The 24885-nt window shown below is 46.4% G+C and overlaps 1 protein-coding gene across 2 annotated transcripts; it reads right to left on the bottom strand.

Moving 5' to 3' along the window:
* Positions 1-11226: 11226 nt before the first annotated feature.
* WDR73 (WD repeat domain 73) lies at positions 11227-24700 on the bottom strand. 2 transcript variants are annotated; one of them, XM_082388423.1, is made up of 8 exons: positions 24524-24700; positions 23922-23989; positions 23525-23613; positions 21211-21299; positions 20515-20579; positions 14135-14299; positions 13444-13803; positions 11227-12340 (listed from the first exon to the last, which is right to left on the bottom strand). In XM_082388423.1, exons 1-8 carry the CDS (start codon positions 24562-24564, stop codon positions 12105-12107), a joined length of 1113 nt encoding a protein of 370 aa, XP_082244549.1. In that variant the 5' UTR covers positions 24565-24700; the 3' UTR covers positions 11227-12104. The 2 variants fall into 2 exon arrangements, with proteins under 2 accessions (XP_082244549.1, XP_082244548.1); XM_082388422.1 differs by lacking the exon at positions 24524-24700 and adding an exon at positions 24358-24516.
* Positions 24701-24885: the final 185 nt, after the last annotated feature.

The following is a 24885-nucleotide window of genomic DNA, read 5'->3' on the forward strand; positions in this document are numbered from 1 at the left end:
ACCCACTGGGCTTATGAAATACCACTCAAGCCTTTCCTGTCCATGCTGTTAAAATGGAAGCTGATTTCCAGAGGATTCAGAGGCTAGTTCTGAATCTGACTGTATCACCATCTCAATGAGTCTTCACTGTGATTCTGTGCCTTAATTTTCACAGCATGGTAATGTGAGGGTGAGATCCTTATCCTCCTTCCAGGACGGAGGCGGCTCTGCCCTCCCGTGGTGATGGCATTAATGACGTAGAACCAGCAGTGGCTGAGCAGTTTCCTCCCGGCACTGGGCAGCTAGACAAGGATTTATTTATGAACTAAATACATTTCTAAGGGTCTTCCCCTGTTCTCCCTCGGGGAGGACTGGAGCCCAGGAACTGTCTGTGTTTCCCTACATCCCCTGTCTTAGATTTACATGGAGTTACTTGAGAGGAAAGCATTCTATTGGGTTATTTGGAGGAGGGAAAAGGAGGAAAGATCAATGCTAAAGGCTGACTTTCTAAACCATACCCTACTCTTCCTCCAACATATTAGGTTGAACCATGGGAGATTGCCATTTTTGGTCTATAAAACTAGCGAGTTCATGATTCACCCGAAGTCAAATTTTTGCATGGTTGAATTACTCCAAACTGCCAGCAGGGCTGCTGCAGAGCTTTAAAGCTCATACCGTATCCTAAAAATGTGAGACCGGGTCTAGAAGATCGTGAACCAGGGTAATAAAGTGGGTAAGGTCTTTTCTGTTTGTCAATATGTCCAGAGCAATAACTAGGAACCATGGCGTTGATTAAGAAGACGCCTGGTTGGAGGATTTACCGCTATATCACCTGCCTCTGACAAGCTCACTAGTTCCCGTCTGTGCTCAGGTGTCCAGGTCCTACAGGGGAGGCCGAGTGCAGGTCAACAGGTTCTGGAGATTTGGGCATCTCTGTGGGAGCAGAGTCCCTGGAGGGCCTCTGACATACAGAGCAAATGGTGCTTGGAAATAAATGGAACACAGTTTCTCCCTCTTAAAATAATTTCCTTGTGTGTTTGATTTTAAAGTATTTTCCCACAACTTTCCAGAAACCCATCAATTATAAAACAAAGCACAATCTACACATAGTACAATTTTATCTAAGTAGATTTATAAAGTATGATTATGAAGTAATTAGTCTTTCTTTAAAAAAAAACATAAAAGAACTTATCTAAAGTATCTGTCAAAAGTAATCATTTTGATGCACTGTGGACTTTATATGTTGTTGCCATTGTCGAAGACATCCTTCGGGTTTTCCTTTAAGAACTGTCTTCAAGCCGCCTTAGAAAGCCTCGTGTCCGTGTATCTCTAGCACATAGAGATACACGTGAGGAAGGCTTGATAAACACCGACAGAAAAGACAGCTTGCTTATTGTCTAGCCTGATCACCTCCCTTATCCACGGGCGGTGACTCTGCCCAGTATCTCCTTTCCAAAAAGGGATTGACATCCCTTCAAAGGATGTCAGTCTGCTGCCATCGAGGAGACTTTTCAAAAAGCCTATTTTGGGAGATGGTTTTTCCAGGTATCCCTGGGAGTTCCCTGGTGGTCCAGTGGTTAGGACTCCACGCTTCCACTGCAGGGGGCACGGGTTCAATCCCTGGTCGGGGAACTAAGATCCTGCAAGCTGTGCAGCATGGCCAAACAAACAACAGCAACAAAGGTATCCCAGAAATCTGAGCTTAGAGTTTTTTGTGTAGCCAGGAAATAAATCTGATATGGAATATTTTCAATAATTTCACCCTTTTCAATGAGAAAGTCTTCACTTAGGTGGAAATTCATCATACTAAAACCTAGTGTAGCTCTGCATTATAAAAATACTTTGGAAATAACCAGATTTCCTTTTAGAAAATTTGCCATCATACTTTGGAATGATCCAGAAGATTCAAATATAATATCCATACAATTTCATCTCACATGTGTTTTTCCCCTTAGCAAAATAAGGGAAAGTTGAGCTGGAGATTGTAGATATTTCATATGTATTTTACCGTCCTTAGAGCAATGTGACATGTTAGTTGCTTTAAGCAACGTTTGCTGTTAGTACTCCTACGTGGAGTACTTAACAACAGTGAGTTAAGTGTGGGTTAGTAGTCGCATGGAGATGTTTCCCAGTGAACCAAATGTAATATGATTTTTACAGTGTCCTAATTTTTTATTTGAAACTGTAGCCATCCATTGTCTTGCTCAAAAGTGTTTTGATTTACCTTTTTGCCTACCACTGTGCTCGGCATGAGCTAAGCTTTGGAGGCTCTAATTTTTAACTCAATTCAAACTCATAATTATGGCTTTAAAGTATCCGAACCAGACAAGCAGGGTGGCTTTTGGAAGCTATTTACTTGAAAATCCCTCAAGAAAAAAACAATAAAAGTTGTAACTGGGGATGCATAAAATTCACTTATTATAAAAGTTGCAATAGGGCTTCCCTGGTGGCGCAGTGGTTGAGAGTCTGCCTGCCAGTGCAGGGGACACGGGTTCGAGCCCTGGTCTGGGAGGATCCCACATGCCGCGGAGCGGCTGGGCCCGTGAGCCACGATTACTGAGCCTGCGCGTCTGGAGCCTGTGCTCCGCAGCGAGAGGCCGCGATAATGGGAGGCCCGCGCACCGCGATGAAGAGTGGCCCCCACTTACCGCAACTAGAGAAGGCCCTCACGCAGAAACGAAGACCCAACACAGCCATAAAAATAAATAAATAAATAAATAAATAAATAAATAAATAAATAAATAAATTTAAAAAAAAAAAAAAAAGTTGCAATAGGTGACACAAATTATGCATTGCCAAATTTTTACCGAAGAAACTCATAGCAAAAATACCTGTCCTTATTCTCATTTACAGATAGCAAGAAACACTGGAGTTGGGTCTCAGGGCACTGATCCTGCTTAGCCAAAGCTGATGCAAAATATTAACCCATTAAATAAATGAATTCTAAGTGAATCCTGTGAGTGGAATGGTCAAAGGGAGAGACATTTTAATCAAATTTATCATGAGACTCTACGCCCCAGGGCGGAGACCTGTGTGAGACTGATGTCTCCAAAGAGTATAATAAGCCACATGGGACTTGCAGACACCACTGTCTGGTGAGCGTGACCCAGGCCTCCCAGCTGACTCAGCCCAGGGCAGGGGGCTCCCACTCGCCTGCTTGGATAACTTTGCACCACCCTCAGACAACATGACCTTCTCCCTTCACTTCTCCTCAACACAGCTATAAGCAGTCCTCCACTCAAGAACGCAGAGTGAATATTCTAGTAAGAGCCAAGTTTCCTGACATTTCTTGTGTGTCAGGCCCCTAACCACGTTATTGCAGGGGCTCATTTACCCATTTCAGCCACTTCATGAGGTGCTACTATAATTAGGCCCATTTTACAGAGGGGGAAACTGAACACAGAGCTGGGACTTGGGCCCTGATCTGTCTGACTCCCAACCGTGCAAACTGTTGGTAGCTACAGTGTATGTGGGGTCAGGCTGTGAAGTCAGTACGTAAGGGAATGATTGTGTATGGTCAAAGTTAGTCTGTGCACTCCCTTCCATAGCCCATTAGGGAAGGGCAGCCTCTCTCAGGCCTGTGAGGTGCTTGAATGCTGAAAGCCCATAGGACAAGGGCGCAGCCAGAGGAGGGTTGGAGGGGGGCCGGGCCTTCTAAAGCACGGAGCCCTGGCATCCACTTTTTAAAAATTGTGGTAAAATAAACATAACGTAAAATTTACTCTTTTAACCATTTCTAAGTGTGCAATTCAGGGGCATTAAGTACATTTGCACTTTTGTGCAACTATCACCATTATCCAACTCCAGAACTTTTTTATCATCCCAAACTGAAACTCTGTACCCATTAAACAGGAACTCCCCATGCCCGCCTCCCCCAGCCCCTGGCAACCACCATTCTGTTTTCTGTCTCTATGAACTGGCCTATTTTAGGTTCCCCATGTAAGTGGAATCATATATTTGTCCTTTTGGGTCTGGCTTAGTTCATGGCATCCATTTTGCCCAAGTCTAAGGGTGGCACTGGGCAGAGAAGATCTAAACCACTCATTGGCTGGTTACACTGAAATGAATCCAGAACAGCAGATGAGCTATAAAGGCAGGCTGCCGCAGGTGTGAGCGCTGTATCACAGGCCCTCGCTCTTCCTGCCTGGAGGAGGCCTACACCCCCTCATCCAGACCATGGCCACGGCTACCCGCCCTCTCACTCCGAATCCTTGAGGGACTCCCAGCTCAGCGCCTGGGCACAGCACGCAGGACCAATGCTGACCGGCTACGGCCCATTTTCTCAGCTGCAGTTCCAACTTCCTTTGCTCCTCAGCCTGGGGCTCTGCCTTTTCCCACTTCTGTCCTTTCCTTTGCTGTTTCCTCTGCCTGGAACACCCTACCCTCTCCTTGGCCTGAAGGAAAGATACAACCCAAATATCACCTTCCCTGATCACACCTGGTCTCTAGCCAAGCGGAGGCGGATACTCAGCCCTCTGTGCTCCTAGAACACACGACCCCTTCCCTCGATGGGTGTTCCCCCCAAATCCCCCACGAGTGGGGCTATATTTCTCTATCTCTGTATCGCCTATCCCCGCATCCAGCATCCAGCATGGTGCTCGGCGCACAGCAATGCTCAGTAAGTGCTAGTTGAGAGAATCAGAACCTATAGCGTCACCTCCTTCTCCCACGGCTGTGGGAACACCTGCTTCCCTCCCTAACCTCCAGTGACTCGACTTGTTCACAATAACCAGTCACAGAGATCACGTGTGGGAGGGGCGATTCATGTTTCCTTCATTCATTCAACCTGTGCTGTGCTCTCTCTGTCTCCCTGTCTCAGCCGGCCAGTTTCTTTCTCACCTCTGCTTTTCTCCACAGGTGTCCCAGTCTCCGAGGCGTGGCCTCTTCCACAGACCCTTGTTCCTGCACCCCAGAAACCCAGCCCCGCCCACGCGGAGCCGACCTTGGCCCTGACTCCACTCTCCCTGGTGGACTGGAGTTCTGTGTTATGTAGTTCAAATTCTCTGAGAGAAGTTCAGATTGGCTCATCCTAGTGAAAGGATTTGGGTCCCTGAGTCACACGTCCCTCCCTGGGCCAAGCCGCTGTGGCCGGGCGGGGGTGGCTGACTCACACTTTCAGACGACCTGGAAGAGTGGGAGGCAGTTCCAGAGAAGGGCCTGGGCTGAGGCCCTAAAGACACAGCCTTTAAAAGTATCCCTTGCTCCCCTGGACACGCCTCAACATGCCTCCTCCTCTGGCCTGGTGACACCCTTCTCACCTTGACACATTCTGTTCTGGAACACATCCTTCTGAGCACACATATGCAAGAGCTGCTCCAAATCGAATTACTCACCTTCTCTACGTTGCTATTTGCAGGGTTTCTTGCTCGCTCCTCTTTCATCCTCTCTAAATAGCTGCTTGGTCTTTCTTGTATCCTTGAGCTTTTGTGAGGTCAAAACAGTTCCTGAACTTTCTCTGCTGTCCATGCTGTTGATTCTTCTGTCCCGCTGCCAGAGTGGATCCTGTGCTGATGTCAACGTGAATCGCTGATTTTCTTTCGGTCCCTTAAGGGGTTCTCTGGGGCATCTTCCTAGAATTGCTGAGAGAACCCCAGGAGTTCCTCCCTGTAGAATATGTCCATTCTCAAAGAAGCATTTTGGCAGTTGGAGGTGGGGGTTTGTGCTTGTCATAAAAATTGGGGGCACACCCAGTCTGCGGTGACGGGGGCCACGTAGATGCAATGCAATTGTTGAGGCAGTCCTGCACGAGGGTCCTGCCACGCATTCGTGGAGGGCGGTGATCCTCAGCCTGGTCCACAGACTTGCAGCGTGGGCATCACCCGGGAGCTTGTCTGAAGTGCAAATTCTCCAGCCCCACCCTCAAACTTGAGGTGGTTTTTTAATGTGGTGACTTGGCTGGGCGGAACCACATGCCCCAGAATTCACTCCCCTGTGTGTTTCTGGGTAGAGTGGGCCACGAGAGACGTTCCTGAGTGAGATGTGGTGGGTGGAAGGGAAGCCGCAGCCGTTCTGGTTTCACGCTCGGGCGATGGGGCAGGTGCGGCTGTGACTCACGGTCAGTGTGGATTATATGCCTGCAGCTGCTCCACCTTCCCATGATCTTCCTTAAGCTTCTCCCACCCCTAGGCCGGGGGCGTGTTTAGCTCAGTGATGAATCGTGCAGGTGACCTGCATCAAGACTGGAGACAGCGAGAGTTGACAGGTTCCAGCTGGTCCTTGCCGTCCCCTTCCTGCCTGCCCTGTGGGCCCCAAGCTCCAGCAGCAGATGGACGGGAAGACAGCAGCCTTAGAGACTGTGGGCCCAGCTCCACAGGTACTCTGTGTGTGTGTGTCTGTGTGTGTGTGTGTGTGTGTGTGTGTGCGTGTCTGTGTGTGTGAAATAACTCCTATTGGTCTGCTTCTCTCACAACACCCTGGGTAACACTCCTAGTGATCAGAAACTCTGGGAACGGAGCCCAGCAGTTTGTGTTTTAACCAGTCCCCTAGGTGATTCTTATGCATATTGCAGTTTGAGAACCACTGATGTAGGGGGAAACCTTTTTACAATTATGTGTGCCTAGAACCTAACTTTTCTTTTCTTTTTTAAAATTTTATTTATTTTTTTATACAGCAGGTTCTTATTAGTCATCAATTTTATACACATCAGTGTATACATGTCATTCCCAATCGCCCAATTCATCACACCACCACCACCACCCCCCGCCGCTTTCCCCGCTTGGTGTCCATACGTTTGTTCTCTACATCTGTGTCTCAATTTCTGCCCTGCAAACCAGTTCATCTGTACCATTTTTCTGAACATAACTTTTTACAAATACACAAGGAAAGTTTTGCACAGCTTTAATACACCTGAATTTCCCAGAAACTCAACTACTGCGTAAAACTGGAGAAAACAGTACTTTCTTTTGTTTAGAACTTTCCAAAGAGTTGTTCACCAATTCAGAAAAATCATGTCCTTGACTCTTGGGTGTTAGTCACAAATGCAGCACACCAGTCTGGGTGTATAAACATGGCTGTCCTGCTCTTGATGATTTTACTACATACATGCAAGCATCCAATTACCTCATTATGTGAAAGAATGAGCATTTATATTGAAATACAGAATCTTTTGTATTTTATTCCCTTATATTTTATAGTGATTTTGATATTAGGTTTGTAAACAATCAATATTCCCTGTAAAATTTTATTTCAGGATAGTATAGCGGTGTTTAAAATATTGGTTATATACCATACGACCCAGCAATCCCACTACTGGGCATATACCCTGAGAAAACCATAATTCAAAAAGAGTCATGTACCACAATGTTCATTGCAGCTCTATTTACAATCGCCAGGACATGGAAGCAACCTAAGTGTCCATCGATGGGATGAATGGTTAAAGAAGATGTGGCACATATATACAATGGAATACTACTCAGCCATAAAAAGAAACGAAATTGAGTTATCTGTAGTGAGGTGGATGGACCTAGAGTCTGTCATACAGAGTGAAGTAAGTCAGAAAGAGAAAAACAAATACCGTATGTTAACACATATATATGGAATCTAAAAAAAAAAAAAAAAAGGGTCATGAAGAACCTAGGGGCAGGATGGGAATAAAGATGCAGACCTACTAGAGAATGGACTTGAGGACACGGGGAGGGGGAAGGGTAAGCTGGGACGAAGTGAGAGAGTGGCATGGACATATATACACTACCAAATGTAAAATAGCTAGCTAGTGGGAAGCAGCCGCATAGCACAGCTCGGTGCTTTGTGACCACCTAGAGGGGTGGGATAGGGAGGGTTGGAGGGAGGGAGATGCAAGAGGGAAGAGATATGGGGAGATATATATATATATATATATATGTATAGCTGATTCATTTTGTGAATAAAACAGAAATTAACACACCATTGTAAAGCAAATATACTCTAATAAAGATGTTAAAAAAAAAATAAGTGTTTTCACCAAAATCTTAATATAGTTTGTCTACGGGGAATAAACAATAAAAATGTTCCTGGTTTGTAATCATAAAAAAAAAAACCAAAAAACTGAGAATGAAGCCATTTATTTCCAATACATTAAAAGCTATTTGTGTATCCTTTTTTAGTCTTTTTGTAGCTTGTGTCTGTTTCTAATAACCTGTGCCTGTTAGGCTATTTTATTTAAAATTATACTATCTTTTGGAATTCCATTAAAATGAGTACATTTCTCGCCATTGGAAAAAAAAAATATTGGTTATAAAAGGACTGTTGTGGAGTATAGTGTTGAGGCCACTGTCTAGTGTGGATACCTGAGCTTGAGAGAGTGTGGTGTTGTATTTGAGCACAGTTTCTTGGCCAAGTTTTGTTATTAGGATTATAGTACCTTCATAAAATGAGTTTTTAGATTTTTTATGTGAAATAGTCTCTATAGCATGGGAATTTTCTGTTCTTTAAAAGTTTGGAAAAAAATTATTTACAAAATTGTCCACCACCCCCCCCCCCACCCCGCCAATATTCTTTTTGGTGTTATTCCTTGAGTAGTTTTTTCTTTCTTATTGGATAGTTCAGATTATCTTCTAAAAAAAGAAATTTATAAAAATCAATGTATATTTTCAAGAAAATTAACTGTTTATCTTGAGATTTTCAAATTAATATCATTGTGCACACTATATTCTCTTATAATTCTTGTTCTCTAGATCTGTTGTGATATCCTTGTTCTATTTTCTTTATTCAGTTTTTTCCTTTTTCTTGCTTGGGGAGGTTTGGCTGTGGTGCCAGTCATTTGCCTGTTTGTCCTCAGATCCATCCCAGGCCTGTCCCCTGCTTGCTGCATTTCCCAGGCTCCCTTGCTGACAAGCTCCTGTCAGGTTTGGTTCATGGCACAGGCAGGATGTTGGAGGGTGGAAGGAGAGAAGCCTGGGGACTTCTTTCTCTGTACTTCCTGCAGTCTAGCTGTCTGCAGTCTCAGATCCTGCCACGGCCCCAGCCACAGCCAGGCAAGATCACTGTGCTCAGTTCCCACTGGGAGGCCCCATTCCTGGGCTCTGGGCAACACACCCACCACCTCCTTTAGGGCCTCACTTTCCCTTGCATCCTCTTTCAGATACCACATAATGAAATTCCCTCCACTGAATTATCTGGTGTGGATTCAGTCTTCCTGGCTGGACCATGACTGACTAATGTATCAGTATTTTTCAGAAAAGTAGCTTTTCTTCTTTTATTTTTTTTTAAGTTTTCTTTTTTTAATTTGGCTGCGTTGGGTCTTCGTTGCTGCGTGTGGGCTTTCTCTAGTTGCAGCGAGCGGGGGCTACTCTTCGTTGCTGCGTGTGGGCTTCTCATTGCGGTGGCTTCTCTTGTTGCAGAGTACGGGCTCTACGTGCGCGGGCTTCAGTAGTTGTGGCGCATGGGCTTAGTTGCTCCAACAGCATGTGGGATCTTCCCAGACTAGGACTTGAACCCGCATCCCCTGCATTGGCAGGCGGATTCTTAACCACTGTGCCACCTGCGAAGTCCCTAGAAAAGCAGCTTTTCAATTCATGTATCAATTCTACTACTTTCTAAATTATTCATCTCTTTTACTTGGTGAAATAATATAGTTTAGCCAGTGCTATGCTGGTAATCCAACTCTCTTGAAAAAAAAAAAAATCCCTGATTTGTCATATAGGTTTCCTCTTCTATCTGAAAGCAGAGTGTTCCTGTGAAGCTTAAGCCGAAATGGCGCACAGCAAAGAAGAAATTACCTTTTTCTGGAAATGAATCTATAGAATCAGTTCTCATGAGGCGATGGAGGGGAAGAAAAGGATTAGAAAGAAGACTCCAGATGATTGTAAGAAGGATCACATCTTGAGTCTGAAATTTTTAAATTACACCTGAAATTTTTAAATTACACCTCTCCAAAATGTAATGCTCATTCATTACATTTGTTAAATTAATTTAAAATAATCATTTCATTGGAAAATTTATTAGGTTTTTCTTACTTCAAAATAATTCCTAAATGCTATGGGCTAAATTATACCCCCTCCCACCCCCATAACCCCCAGTGTAACTGTATTTGGAGATAGAGCTTTTAAGAGGGAATTAAGGTTAAGTGATGTCATAAGGGTGAGGCTCTAATCTGAAAGGACTGGTGTCAAAAGAAGAGGAACAGAGACCAGAGCTTTCTCTGCCTGAGCAGAGAGAAGAGGTCATGTGAGCACACAGCAAGATGGTGGCCACCTACAAGCCAAGAGAAGAGGCCTCAGGATGAAACCCACCTAGCCAGCACCTTGATATTGGACTTCCCAGCCTCCAGAACTGTGAGAAGTAAATCTCTGTTGTTTAAGACTCCAGTCTGTGGCATTTTGTTATAGGAGCCGAGCTGAAGAATACACCAAATAGGCCCAACTGAAAGCCAAAAAACCAGAGCCCACAATAGTCAGTTTGTTTGGGGTGATGAAAAGTTTTGGAAATAAATAGTGGTGCTGGTCATGCAACATTGTGAATGTAATTAATGCCACTGAGTTGTACACTTAAAAATGGGGAAAATGGCAAATTGTTAGATATATTTTACCATAATCTTTAAAAACTAATAAAGTAATATACCAAAACCCATTAAATTGTACATTTTAAATGGGTGAATTGTATGGTATGTGAATTATATCTCAATAAAGCTATTTTAAAACAAAATCAGAGCCCAAACTGTGACTAGTAATCAAATAATTTCAACAAGAAAATTGCTGAAAATCCTTTAACAAATGTGACAGTGAGGAATCACATGCAGGTACACTTTCATATTTGCTACGGGCCACCAAAAGAAATGTCCTTTGGGCCTACTCCCCTGGGGGTCAGGGGTTGGAAAGCATCACCCTGGTGAAGGCCGTGTTCCAGTGAGAACCGCCCAAGAGGAGGGTGGCCAGTCTCTGCCTGAACGCCAGCTGCAGGTGGTACTGATGAGAATGCCTAGCTCCCCACCCTGGCTGTTACCACCTTTAAAAACAGCTGCCCCCAAACTTTTAAATATGTGAAGAGTCTCAACCTCACACATAAGAGAAATGCAGACTAAAAGTACAAATAATGATTTTTCATTTATCAGACTGGCAAAGGTCAAAAAGCCACTAAGGAGAGTGGTGGTGAGGTAAGAGAATCAGACCGATCATCATCGTTGCCGTCATAAAGTGGCACAATCTCTATGGAGGGCACTTTGACAGTATTTATAAAATTGAAAAATGCTCACATCCTCTGCCTTAGCAGTTTTAATTTTAGAAATGTATTCTACAGACATATTGTTCATGGATACAAAACTTGTACACACTATTTGTAATTTCAAAGGATTAGAAAATTTTAATTGCCACATAATAGAAGACTGGATATATAAATTATGGTTCAACTGAACAATGGTACATCATACAACTGGGATAAAGAACCAAGCTGCTCCTCTGTACCTTCTGAATTGTGTACCATGTAACCTTTATCAGCTGTTCAAGGCAAAAATGTTTTAAAATTTGGCAATTTAGTAGATAAAAATGGCATAACCTTATTTTAATTGCTATTTCCTTCATTGCTACTGGGGTTGACTTTTTTCATGATTATCTGTCACTATACATTTTCACGTCTGTAAAAAAGTTCACAAAACCTGTTTACATCCGTTGGCTCTTCAGATTCCATGATATTGTGAATGCAGACAGGGGTAAAACGCTGCCATTTTACACTTGGGGGAAATGGGGCTCCCAGATCTAAGAGTAGCTACCAAATATTTATTGTGCCATGCATCCTACCGGTTACTATTATTATTTTTATTATTTATTTGGTTGTGCTGGGTCTTAGTTGCGGCAGACGGGCTCCTTAGTTGTGACATGCGAACTCTTAGTTGCAGCATGCATGTGGGATCTAGTTCCCTGACCAGGGACTGAACCCAGGCCCCCTGCATTGGGAGCACGGAGTCTTAACCACTGTGCCACCAGGGAAGTCCCCTTACCAGTTATTTTTAAATATGTTACTTCTAACTTTCCCAAAAGTCCTGCCAGGTAGTTATTACCAGTCTCATTCTACAAATAAAGAAACTGGGACTGAGAGGCTGGTTAACTTACCCACGGCCACTCAGCTGGTAACAGGGCTCTGTGGTCACCTGAATCCTGAATCAACATCCTTGCTATACAGCAGCTTCCTAGGGCCTGGGCAGAAAGATGCTGGAGTCAGCAGGCAGCATGGAGGTCCACCCAGTCCCATACGTGCAGAGAGGCATCACTTGCTGCGGACAACAAAGTCCTCGGTTTGCAGGGGTGCCAGGTGTGGGTGGTGACCAGTGGAGCAGTGTCTATCCCATTGCCGTCTAGGAAGATGTGACCTTTGTGAGTGAAGACAGGTTCTACTTGGCGCCCCGTTCCACCCCAAGACGTGACGTCATAGACCTGGACCGTCCCATCAAAACCTGAGGAAAAACAAGAGAGCACTGACGCTGAATCTCTGAATGCTCTACGGAACCAAAACAGGCTAGAGGATGAGGAATCAAAGAGCCACAAGATACTTAAAGGCCAACTGAGGGAATTCCTTGGCGGTCCAGTGGTTTGGACTCTGCGCTTTCACTGCTGAGGGCGTGGGTTCTATCCCTGGTTGGGGAACTAAGATCCCACAAGCTGCGCGGTACAGCCAAATAAATAAATAAATAAAATTAAAGGCCAACGGAAGGGCATGTAACATCTGCCGTCAATGTCGGCGGCTGATGACTCCTCGGAGCATATAACAATAAGCATCTGTTGTCCATGTATCACGTGCCAGGCCCGAGGCTAATCTTGCATTCTCTCTTTTAACCCTCACAACTGTATGAAGTAGGTACTATTATTTTCCCAAGAAACGGAGGCTTTAGAGACTTTTCAAACCTCTTCCACTTGCCCCCAATTCTAATCCCTCCACATGTGAGTCCCTCTCAGCAGATGGCCTTGTCTCCTACTTGATGGGGGAAAGAGAAGCCTTTAGAGAGAACTACCCAAGCCTGGTTCTGCTCTTCTGCTCTTTCTGGATCCCGCCATAACCAATGACCCTCTCTTGCTCTCTCAACTGTTCTTTCAACCTCTCCCCCCATCAGAAGATCCTTCCATCGGCTTTCAGATACCTCATTACACACCCTCATTCAACTAGATACTGCTGGGCCAGACCCAGGAGCCTGCTGACCTAGCTAGCTTGCTCTAATTCTAAAAGCGAAAAGACTGAGCGGCACCACTGAGACCCTATCACCTCTCCCTGGTGCAGCCCGTGGCTGTCCTGGTGTCTTACCATCCGCAGCCTCTCCACCAACCTCAGAACTGAATTCCTGCTGGGACAGGAAAGGCCTGCTACCAACGTGGGGAAGTCTGGTAGCCAGGATGTGGAAGGGCCGCCACTGAAGAACCTGGAGAGCTAATTTGGAGCTTTTCTGTGAGCAACTTTCACTTCTGGGGCCAGATTTACTAAGGGACTATGGGCTCCTTCCTGAGCACTCAAGAGTCCCCGGAAGAGAGAGATCAAGTGACAGACACAAAATCCTCTCAGCAGTACCTGAAGTGGCCAAGCAGTTGTCCAGGCCTGGAGCCCAAGTCACTCGCAGCAGCTCTGGGTCAGGGCTAGGCGTGGACACTGGGCACTGGACCAAGCTCACCGGATGGCAGAGATCCCGGGGGTCAAGAAGACAGAGCTGCCCGTCCGAGCCAAGGCTGGCAATGCTGGGCCCAGGGCCCCGGCCCCCAGCTTCTGCACACCACCTCCCTCCAGCGGACCCAGATCCGGGCCTGAGGTTCTCTGACGGGGTCCACTTCTGGCGGGTGTCGACAAGCCCCAGGCGGCCCGAGGTGCAGCAGAAAGCAAAGGTGTCTGCGTCCAGGACCTGCAGGCTACTCAGCAACTCGCCGTCACTGACACCTGGATGGCGGGGCGAGAGGAGAAAAGTGGCTGCAGTCAGATGGGTCCAGCGGTTTGGCGGTGTTGGCTGGTCCAAGCCCCCTCCTCTGGGCAGCTCCCCACCGGCCCCCAGCCGAGCGAACCATTTCCTGCCGCCTTCTCATCTCACACGGTCCGCCTGGCTGATTGTGTGCTGGTCCCGGACTGCCTTCCCCAGCCCCGGAACAGGAGCCCCCGAGGCCTGGCCTTGCCTCTCACTCATCTCGTTTCCCCAGCAGCTGGCACACAGGGTTGGATTCGGCTTCCAGCGTGGGTGGGTGGGGCTTGAGGAGCCGGCAAGGGGCTGCGGTACCTGAGCTGTACGTGGTCTTCTGTGATTCCAGATCCACCACCTTCAGACTGCTGAGCCTGGCCCCGTGGAGGACTCCGGGCGCCGCCGACGAGAAGATGGCCACCCTGGGCCAGAGACGCCCCTCCTTCTCACGCACATCAATGGTGCTGACAGCCTTGATGACATCTAGGGGAAGATGGAAGCGGCTAAAGTCCAGAATGTTAATGCAGGTTTGAAACATTCCATGGTGAAGGCCTGCCAGAAGGTCAGGGGAGACGGGCTCACAGCTGGCGAGAGAGGATGTGGAGACATAATCACTGTGCGTTGCGTTTACTTTTTGGAAACTGTCAGAAGCACTGTAGTTTCTCTATAATTTGTCTTATGAACTGTTTCGCACATGGGAGATAATGAATCACAGCAGCCATCTCAAAACCTCCCAAGCAATTCTGGCTTTTTATAGTTTTGTGGAGAACAAATAAAGGAAGAGAAAAGGAAAGAACACGCCGATGATGTTGTTTACACCTTAACTGAAAATAACAGGAACGGAGTTCATGAAGTAATATTATTTCTTCAAAAACATGTCCCATGACCTCAAGCAATTGGCCGAATCCTAACAGGTCAAGGTTATAACACAGATGTCTTTGTCTTCAAACATAAACAGGGCAAGAAAGTCCACATCTTTTTTACACTGAACGTTAAAAAGACATACTTGCCCTCAGGTTAAATCAAATTTTAACTTTGTTCACCTCAGTCTGCTTCGACAGCAGACAGGTTCCCGTCTCTGCATTCTCCATTTATAACATAGTTCAGAACAAGTAGTTTGCTGTACAAACTACTTAAAGGGAGATGCATATTTTCCATTTTATATTTTCTTGCTCCAAGAGGGAGCTCACTGTTTGGTTTCACATTCTCTGAAGAAAATGGAGATCTATGTATTTTTAAATTCTAGAGGATAGGTAAGAGGATGAGCAAGGGACGGATGAGAGAAGGAACACTAACACGGCTTATCAAGCGAGCACGTGGCAGTCAGTTCCCTGGAGACAGTTCACATACAAGGAGTCACAGAAGGTGCGGCCAGGCTGGGCTAGGATGCAGAGGCCCCTTGAGTCCTGCTCCCCAAGCCACAGACTCTCAGTGCACTTCGTCTAGACTTGTTGAACATAACTGCTCTACCCTAGGAGCCGCAGAGGTCGGAGCAGACAAAACAGCTGAGCCTCAGGACCATGTGTCTCCGGGGAGTGCCAGTGAGGCTGCGATTCAAACCAGCCCAGCACAGGTTGCCTCACTCCCCCGGGCCCCACTTAAGCGGCTCCCTCTTCCCTTTCCACAGACTCTGAGGAACCCGGAACAGATTCCCCAGGACCTGCTGCTCTGAGCCAGGGGTGGTTCTCAGATATGATTTGTCCCCTGATGGCGGGGAAGGAGGAGGTCAAGGGAAAGCCTTCAAAGACCTATTTCAAAGATGCAGTGGAAGACAAAGGCTTCAGAGCTCCTGACTGGAGGGTTGTGCTCCGTAGTTACAACAGGAAAGAAATGCAGGTTCCTCCTCATCCCCTCTCTTGTCAGTGTCAAAATGCCCCCTTTAGGAAATCCACACCAACTAGCCAAATGAAAAGAAAAACTACTACAAAATCAAAGCAAAAGATGCAGTGAGGCACCTCCAAGAACTGGGCAATAAAAGAAAGAAGGCTGTCTGAAGATTAAACCAACAGAACGGGTCAGAGCTGCAGTAGGCACACTCCTTAAGGAGTCAGAATGGCTCCAGACCTGCAGTACTGAGCTAACATATTACCACGTCAAAAGGAAAAGTGGTGGCCATGAGAGGGGGCTGTTCAGCCACAAAGGCAAAGAAAATGCTGGGGCCCGTCCATGGCAGAGAGAGCCACTCCAGACTGAAGTTAACTTCCAAGTAGAGGCTTCGGGAGACATTCAGCTGAGGCTGTTAGGTATGTCGCCATCTAAAGACATTCTCAGTGGACCCCTCAGCCCCAGAGCTGAGAGGGGAGGCCACAGGCCCTCCCTCCAGGGGCCTGGACAGCACCTAGGCCTGGGGAGCCAAGCCTTCACAAGTTCTATACTCTCCGCCTAAGACAGCTTATGAAAACACCATTTGGAAGCCTCGGAGCTGATTCCTCTTGTTATGGTTATGTTTATCGTGCAGGCTTTGATTAGGTTAGGTCTTCTATAGGAAAAGAATAAGGATCTGGAATATTCCACTTTTAGGGATACTTATTTTTTCATTATAAACTAATAAATCTGCGTTCTGGTTTATACAGCAGTCCTGTGAGTCTGGTGAGCGCGTCTGCCCCTAATAACAGATTAGATTTGTTCTGAGCGTGCTGACAGAATCAGGTTTCTGAGATACCAAAGCTGTGGGTCAAACCTGGACCTTGGAAAATTCACCAAGATAATGCTACATTTTTAGGCGTCTAGGAAAACAGCTGGCCAGCCTTCCCCAGATTCTGGAATATTCTGCACTAATATCCAGGGGAAGGTAACTATCTGATTTCCTACTCTCATATGGGTGTCAGAGCAAGTCTCCTTGGGCCTAGCTCTCCTGGGCCTGGGGCTACAGGTTCTACATGGCACCTGGTACCCCAGGCACTGTCAGGGCAAAAGAGCTCCAAGGCGCCCCCTCATCTTTAAACCATTGCTGCCCCACGCAGCCTATTTTTAGAGAAAGATAAAAAACAACTATAGGGGCTTCCCTGGTGGCGCAGTGGTTGAGAATCTGCCTGCCAATGCAGGGGACACGGGTTCGAGCCCTGGTCTGGGAGGATCCCACATGCTGCGGAGCAACTAGGCCCGTGAGCCACAACTACTGAGCCTGCGCGTCTGGAGCCTGTGCTCCGCAACAAGAGAGGCCACGACAGTGAGAGGCCCATGCACCGCGATGAGGAGGGGCCCCCGCTTGCCGCAACTAGAGAAAGCCCTCGCGCAGAAGCGAAGACCCAACACAGCCATAAATAAATAAATAAAATTAAAAAAAAAACAAACTATAAGTTACTGACATAAGGATCGACATAGAGATCACTGGAACCGAATGGAGAGTCCAGAAATAAATCCTTATATTCACAATCAACCGATTTTCACCAAAGGCACCAACGCAGGTCAGTGGAGAAAGGCCAGGCTTTTTGACAAATGGACAACCAGACATTCACATGAAAAAGATGAACTTAGACCCTTCCCTCATACCTACCATACACAAAAGTTAACTCTAAAGAGATCACAGACTTAAATGTTGGAGCTAAAACAATAAAACTTTTGGAAAAAAAAAACACTGGGGAAAATCTATGGATTAAGTAAAGATTTCTTAGATATGACACTGTTTTATTATTAAAACGGACCTCATCAAAATTTAAAACTTTTATGCTTCAAAGGACACTATTAAGAAAATGAAAAGACAGGGAGAAAATATTAGCAAAACATATATCTGATAAATAACATGTATCTAGAATGTACAAAGAACTCTCACAAGTCAATAAAGACAAAACAGCCAATCAAAAAGCGGGCAAAATATTTGATAAAATATAAGCACCAAGAAAGCATGGAACATCTATGTGAGTGCTTGCTGTTATATCCCCAGAAACTTGCCCAATGCTTGGCACACTGGAAGCACACAATGAATAATGACTGAATGATGAAATGCTAGCTACTGCTACAAATAACAGTAATAATAATAATAATAATAATAATAATTATAATTATTATTATTATTATTATGTGCCCTTTCATAAGTAGATCTTACTTCCAGGAACCAGATCTAAGCAAAATGGTGGCACAGACTATGTTGCCAGTAAGTAAATACCCTACGACCTTTTTTTCAGAGCCCTTACATACTATACTGAGATCAATTATTATTATCTAACTATAGTTACCACCAGGCATAGTTATAAGCAGACTCTGAAGTCAGACTAGATTTAAGTCTTGGTTCTGCGACCATCTTTGTGACTTTGAACAAGTTAGCCTCTCTGGGAAAGAGTTTGTTCTCAGACTCATGAGAATTTAATGAGATCACACATGGAAAGTGATTAGTACAGTGACTGGAATATAATATACACTCATTAATATTACTGTTACATCTTATAGATTGTTAATTAATCCAAACAAGTATCTATTAAAATGTACAGTGAAACTGGAATATCAAAGGGCCTGTGACAGCATGTTATCTCAGCCTGCTGGCGGAAAAAAAATAACAATAAAACACCCTTAGGAAGATTCAAATAGGCATTTTACCAAAGATACATGAATGGCTAATAAGCATATAAAAAGATGCTCAACATTATTAGTCATTAAGGAATTGCAAATGAAAGCCACATGATATACAATTTCACATCCATTAGGACAGCTTTAATAAAAAAGACAGATAGGGCTTCCCTGGTGGCGCAGTGGTTGAGAATCTGCCTGCCAATGCAGGGGACACGGGTTCGAGCCCTGGTCTGGGAAGATCCCACATGCCACGGAGCAACTAGGCCCGTGAGCCACAACTACTGAGCCTGCGCGTCTGGAGCCTGTGCTCCACAACAAGAGAGACCACGATGGCGAGAGGCCCGCGCACCGCGATGAAGAGTGGCCCCCGCTTGCCACAACTAGAGAAAGCCCTCACACAGAAACGAAGACCCAACACAGCCAAAAAACAAAATTAAATAAATTAATTAAAAGTAACATTAAAAAAAAAAAAAGTTACTGTTGACCCACATCCTTGCCAGTTAAAAAAAAAAAAAAAAAGACAGATAATAAAATGTTGGTGAGGACATGGAGAAACAGGAACCCTCATACACTGCTGGTGGGAATGTAAATGATGAAGCCATTTTGGAAAAGAGTTTGGGAGTTTCTTAAAAAATCAAACATAAATTTACCACATGATCCAGCAATTTTATTCCTAATGTCTATCCAAGACATATGAAGACATATGTCCACACAGAGACTTGTACATGAATGTTCTTAGCAGCATTATTCCTAATAACCAAAAATCAGATCCATCAACTGGTGAACAGATAGACAAATGTGATACATCCATAAATGGAATACTGTTCAGCCATAAAAAGGAACAAACTGCTGATACACGTTATGACATTGTATGACATGGTGGACCTCAAAAGTACTATGCTCAGTGAACGAAGCCAGATACAAGAGACCACATATTGTATGATTCCATTGATATGAAATATCCAGAAAAGGCAAATCTATCATAGAGACAGAAAGCAGATTAGTGGTCGCCTGGGGCAGGGTGTGGGCATGGGGGTTAATAGTAATTGGCATGATGGATCTTACTGGGGTCATGAAAATATCCAAAACTGATTATAGTGGTGGTTGCACAACTTGTTAAATTTACTAAAAAAAAAATCACTGAACTGTATACTTAAAATGGGTGACTTTCAATAAAATTATGAAAAAATAAACAATCATAACTACAAATAAGGATATACACACACCTGGAAGCTACAGCATCAGACAAGTGACAAGGAAGAAACAACAAAGGAAAGTCCACAGGGTCAGCGACCTCAAAAACCAAATGAGGACCAGAAGCGCCTTCCTGCAGCAGTGAAGCTTGGGGAGAAGCCAACAGCTGCTACCGGTTTCTGGGAAGCATCCAAGTGAGGCAGAGGACCACACAAGCCAAGGGGCAGTTCCAAGAGTGGCTGTCTTTGCCTCTGAGGCCCGCTTCCACGCTGGTCAGCAATGGTCTAACCCAAGGAGGGATGGCAGGGGCTGGATCAGGGCTGCAGGCTCCGGTGCCTGCCTGACAGGGGAACCGCAAACCTCCTGCTGGAGGGGATACTATGAAGGAACTCCCCGACTCCCAGAGGAACAGGACTAACGCTTCCTGCGCCTTTCCCAACTTTCCTGTTCCCGTTGGGCAGCAGAGTGACGTCTCTGAGTGGGAGACTGGTCAGCCCAGCCTCGTGCTCACTCACTGTTTTCCCTCCCTGAGAGCAGCATGGCTGCAATGAGAGGTGACCTCCCTGCTGCCCTCGCTCTGCCCCTGCCCAGGGTGGGAGAGGCCCGAAGTTCACCAGGTGCTCTGCCTCTGGCTGGGCTGGTAAACTCAATTCCTGAAGCAAGCTATAGGAAGCTCCACTTGGGGCTTGTGTGCACTGCTGTGGCTGCTAATTCACCTTTGCTGCATTGAAGCAGATACTGCATTTTTAAAAGAATTTTTTGGCCACGCCATGTGGCATGTGGGATCTTAGCTCCCCGACCAGGGACTGAACCCGTGCCCCCTGCAGTGGAAGCGCAGAGTCTTAACCACTGGACTGCCAGGGAAGTCCCAGTAGATACTGCATTTTAATTCCCACTGGCTCTGAGTCTGTTTCTTAACTGGCTCAGATTAGGGATTGGGGGTGTGAGAGTAACAGGCTTTCCTACAAACCCAACCCCGCCAAGTCAAAGTCACTTACCGCTGTCCTCCGCAATCTGCCACACCTGCAGGTAACAACCGGGAAGGCCACTGGTCACCAGCAACCTATTCAGGACGGATAGGAAATCTCAGCCCAGACAGCGGGGAGCTCACCCACATAGCCCTCAGCCTCTCCCTCTCCAGCCCACTCAGCTTGGGATTCCTACACTCCCCGTATCAGGAGAGCTTACGCAGGGAGGGGTCCTCAAGATCAGTCACCCTCACTTAACAGAGGAGGAGCAGGCTTGTTCGCCTTTAGGGACAGGTCCACAGCTCAAAGAGAGTCGTGGGACTGAGCCCTGGCTTCCACGTGGCATGACGTGTGCTAGAGGACCCAGCAGGCAGCCTGAATACAGAACCCTCACCCAGAGGCTCTGGCCTCTGCCAACTGAGCTATTAGCCCCAACTACCCACCACCAGCTCTCTGAGAAACTAAGAGCATCCCTTCTACTTTATATCTATTCCCTAGAGCAACGCCAGCAATCTGTGGGTTACCATAGTCAAGAGGTCCGTGAGGGACTGTAAAGCCACCGAGCACTGGTTTCTTTGTATTCCAGATCTGTGTGTGCACGTGCCCTCCCACGTGCCCCTGTGCTGAGGCGGGACGGGGAGGGGTGGTGATAAAGATACAGGATACCCCTAAAGTTCCAGCCACTCCATCCTGAATGGAAGGTCTGGGTCACAGAGCTGACCATACCTGGTGTCTGGCACATACTTCAGATCAAAGACAGATCTGTCTGAAAATCCTCCATGGCGTACCTTGAAATCTCTTTCAGGGAGTAAGCCCTAAAATACAAAGAGGTGGCCAATCAGATAGGGGACCACTCTCCAAAGGAACGTTTCAGACAAGTTCTAGGTAAGGAGCCATTTCCCAGCCTAGCAGGAAGCCACGGAAGCCGCTCAGGTGGCAATGATGCTTCTCTGGGCAGGGCCTCAGGGTGCTGTTATTTGCAAATGTTGGTCTCAGCTGCCTACACAGATAGCTTCCTTTCTTTCCTGCACATCCAGAACCTTTCTTCTAACCTTTCACCACAGCACAAGTGTTATATTCCAAGCCTTCTTAGAGGAGTCACAGAGGCTTAACAGAGAAAGGTGGAATGTATCAGCCAACTAACACAGCCCCATTCCTCCCCACACCTCGCACTGGAAGTTAGGTGGGTTCTTCCAGCAATAAAAATACAACTGCCAGGACTTCCCTGGTGGCTCAGTGGTTAAGAATCCACCTGCTAGTGGTTAAGAATCCGCCTGCCAATGTAGGGGACACGGGTTCGAGCCCTGGTCCGGGAAGATGCCACATGCCATGTAGCAACTAAGCCCGTGCACCACAACAACTGAGCCTGTGCTCTAGAGCCCGTGAGCCACAACTACTGAGCCTGCGTGCCACAACTACTGAAGCCTGCGTGCCACAACTATGAAGCCCGTGTGCCTAGAGCCCGTGCTCTGCAACAAGAGAAGCCACCACAACGAGAAGCCCACGCACCACAACGAAGACCCAAAGCAACCAAAAGTAAATAAAATTTAAAAAATAAATAAAGAAAAAAAGAAAATGCATGGTATTTTAAAAAAAAAAGGAATCCACCTGCTAATGCAAGGGACACGGGTTCGATCCCTGGTCCAGGAAGATCCCACATGCCGCAGAGCAACTGAGCCTGTGCACCACAACTACTGAGCCTCTGCTCTAGAGCCCGCGAGCCACAACTACTGAAGCCCACGCACCTAGAGCCCATGCTCCGCAACGAGAAGCTACCGCAATGAGAAGCCCGCGCACCGCAACGAAGAGTAGCCCCCGCTCACCGCAACTAGAAAAAGCCAGCGCAGCACCGAAGACCCAACGCAGCCAAATAAATAAATTAAATAAATAAACTAATTAATTAAAAAAAATACAACTGCCAATTATCCAGTGCTCACTGTGTCAGCCACCCTGTTTAGTGCTTTACTCTATCATGTTGAATTCTTACAACCACTCTGTGACCTGGGCACTATAATTATCCCTGTTCTAAAATGACAAAGCCAAGGCATAGGGAGCTTAAGCAACTTTTCTAAGGTCACAGGGGTTATGTTATACATCTGAACCGAAGTCTGTCTAACCGAAGTCCATGCTCTTAGCCACTAGACTCTACTATCTCCACGTGAGGAACCAGAGGCAGGGGAGGAGGAGGTGGCCACAAGAGAACAGAGGGAAAGCCAGGGGTGAGGTGGGAGGTAAATCAGGTCTCTCATCAAGGCTCAATTTTGGTGAGCTCCTGACTTAGCTTCAGGGGTAGGGATGAGGAAGATCAAGAACATTAGGAAGGCAATTTACCCAAGGGCAATAAAGGCCGGACTGATCTAGCCAATGAGGCTGAAGTGATTTTATACTAACATTAGGCAGCTATCAACTCTTCGTGACACATTCTTTTCTCTTGGCTTCTGGGTCACTGGCCTTTTCTGAGACTCCTCCTTCTTCAAAGACTATTCTTTCTCAGTACTCCTTGTGGGTTCATCATCTTCCTCTACCCATTTCTTAAATGTTCTCCCTGAGGTTCTGTCTTTAGCCATCTTCTGCTCTTATTCTTTATATACTACACATTCATCCTAGGTGATCTTAACCATTCTAAGGTTTCAACCACCCTTCATACTCTAATTGCTCCCTAAATTTTTTTTTTTTCCGGCCGTGTGGCACAGCTTATGGGATCTTGGTTCCCCGACCAGGGATCGAACCCAGGCCCCCTACAGTGGAAGTGTGGCGTCTTAACCACTACACCACCAGGGAATTCCCCCTAAATCTATTCTTGATAAAGTATAATTGACTTCTTGCTCTAGGAGCCCTCTGTAAATCCCAGGACTTTCTGTACAACTTACCTCTGTGCACGTTTGCCTCCCTTTATTAGACTATAAGGGCAGGCCCAGTGCTTACAGTTTCTCTCTTTCTAGTATCCAGGACAATATTTAGTAGACAATAGGAGCTCCATAAAGATTTAATAAATGAGTAGAAGTAGACACATATACTCAGCATAAATATTTCAAGTTACCTGGTTTTCTTTTACAGAAAGTCTGAGAGGTAATATCAGATGAAGAATCTCATTTTTTTTCAGGCTTTCATAGCCAGCAACCAAGATTCCTAGAAAAAGAAGCAGAATAAGCTGTGACAAAGTGCTAGAAAGATTCTGGACCACGGCTGGGTCCAGACACTCTGCCAAATCTTCCAAAGCAAAGATAAACTCTTCTGCCATTGGTATGCAGCCTTGTACTGAGGGATGGAAGAGATCTAGATTTTCATAAGAGATATATAATGCTGATGGGGCATGAAATTGCTACAAGTGACCAAGAGGCCCTCAAGCTCCCAGAAGAGTGGTTGGGTCCCTCTGGGCTGAGCTCCTGAGTTCCAGCTTGAGGAGTGGTTCTTCAGGGCCAGGCAGGGCATATCACCTTTGTCACCAATCCATTCAAGGACTCGAGTGGCTCCCGAGAGGTCGAATGCATGGAAATCCTGGTACCTGCATGATAGGGACACAACGTCACACGATGCATGGCACTTTACAGCTGTTAAAGAACCTGAGATGTTAGCATGGTTCGGCAGTTGGGGGCCCAGGCTCTGGAATCAGGCAGAACTAGGATCAAGTCTTGTTACACATTTCACCCCCTGTGTGACTGGGAGCAGGCCAGTCACAATTTCCCTGAGCCTCGTCCTCATCTGTAAAAAGGAACTCCTAGAGTACTCAGACTCCCCAAGGTTGATGTGAGGAATCGAGATAATCTTTGTTTAAGGTTTAAACCAGAGCCTGGCGCAAAATAAACAGTCACTTATGTTATTATTGTCCTCCACAAGCACTGCCCCTACTAGTACTTCACACAATGTGCGCACACAGGAAGGTGCCATTTCCCAGCTGCGGGAGCCGAGGCCGAGGCGGAGTCCTCCGTACAGGTCCCGCCCCACATGCCGCGAGTTCCCTGCGTGCTCCACGCCACGCCCGTCCGCCCCCAAGCCAGCTCCAGGCCCGGATTCCACGTCCCAAGCCCACACGATTTACAAGCGCAATGATTCCACCAGCCAGTCCTCCGCGGGCTCCATGGCAACTGTCGCTTCCGGTACCCCACTTCCGCCTCTGAACCTTCCTGGGCAAGCGCGGCCCTCTCGCGAGGAGTGGGGCGCGGCCTGGTCTGACCCGGGGGCGGGGCCTTAGAGGTGCCCTAGCGCCGCCGTGGACATGCAGTACTCTTAGCTAGCTAGGTCCGGGATTCTCCGGATAAACTCTCCTGGAAACAAGACGCAAATTCAGGGATTCCCAGGATGTCAGTTCCGGGCGGGGCCTGAGGGACCAAATACACGCTCGTTTTATGACCTGGTATTTGCAGATCAGAGGAAAAGGCCAGATAAAATACAGGACGCCCG

This window comes from Balaenoptera borealis (genome assembly GCF_965194805.1).
Source record: "Balaenoptera borealis genome assembly, chromosome: 3".
NCBI lineage: Eukaryota > Metazoa > Chordata > Mammalia > Artiodactyla > Balaenopteridae > Balaenoptera > Balaenoptera borealis.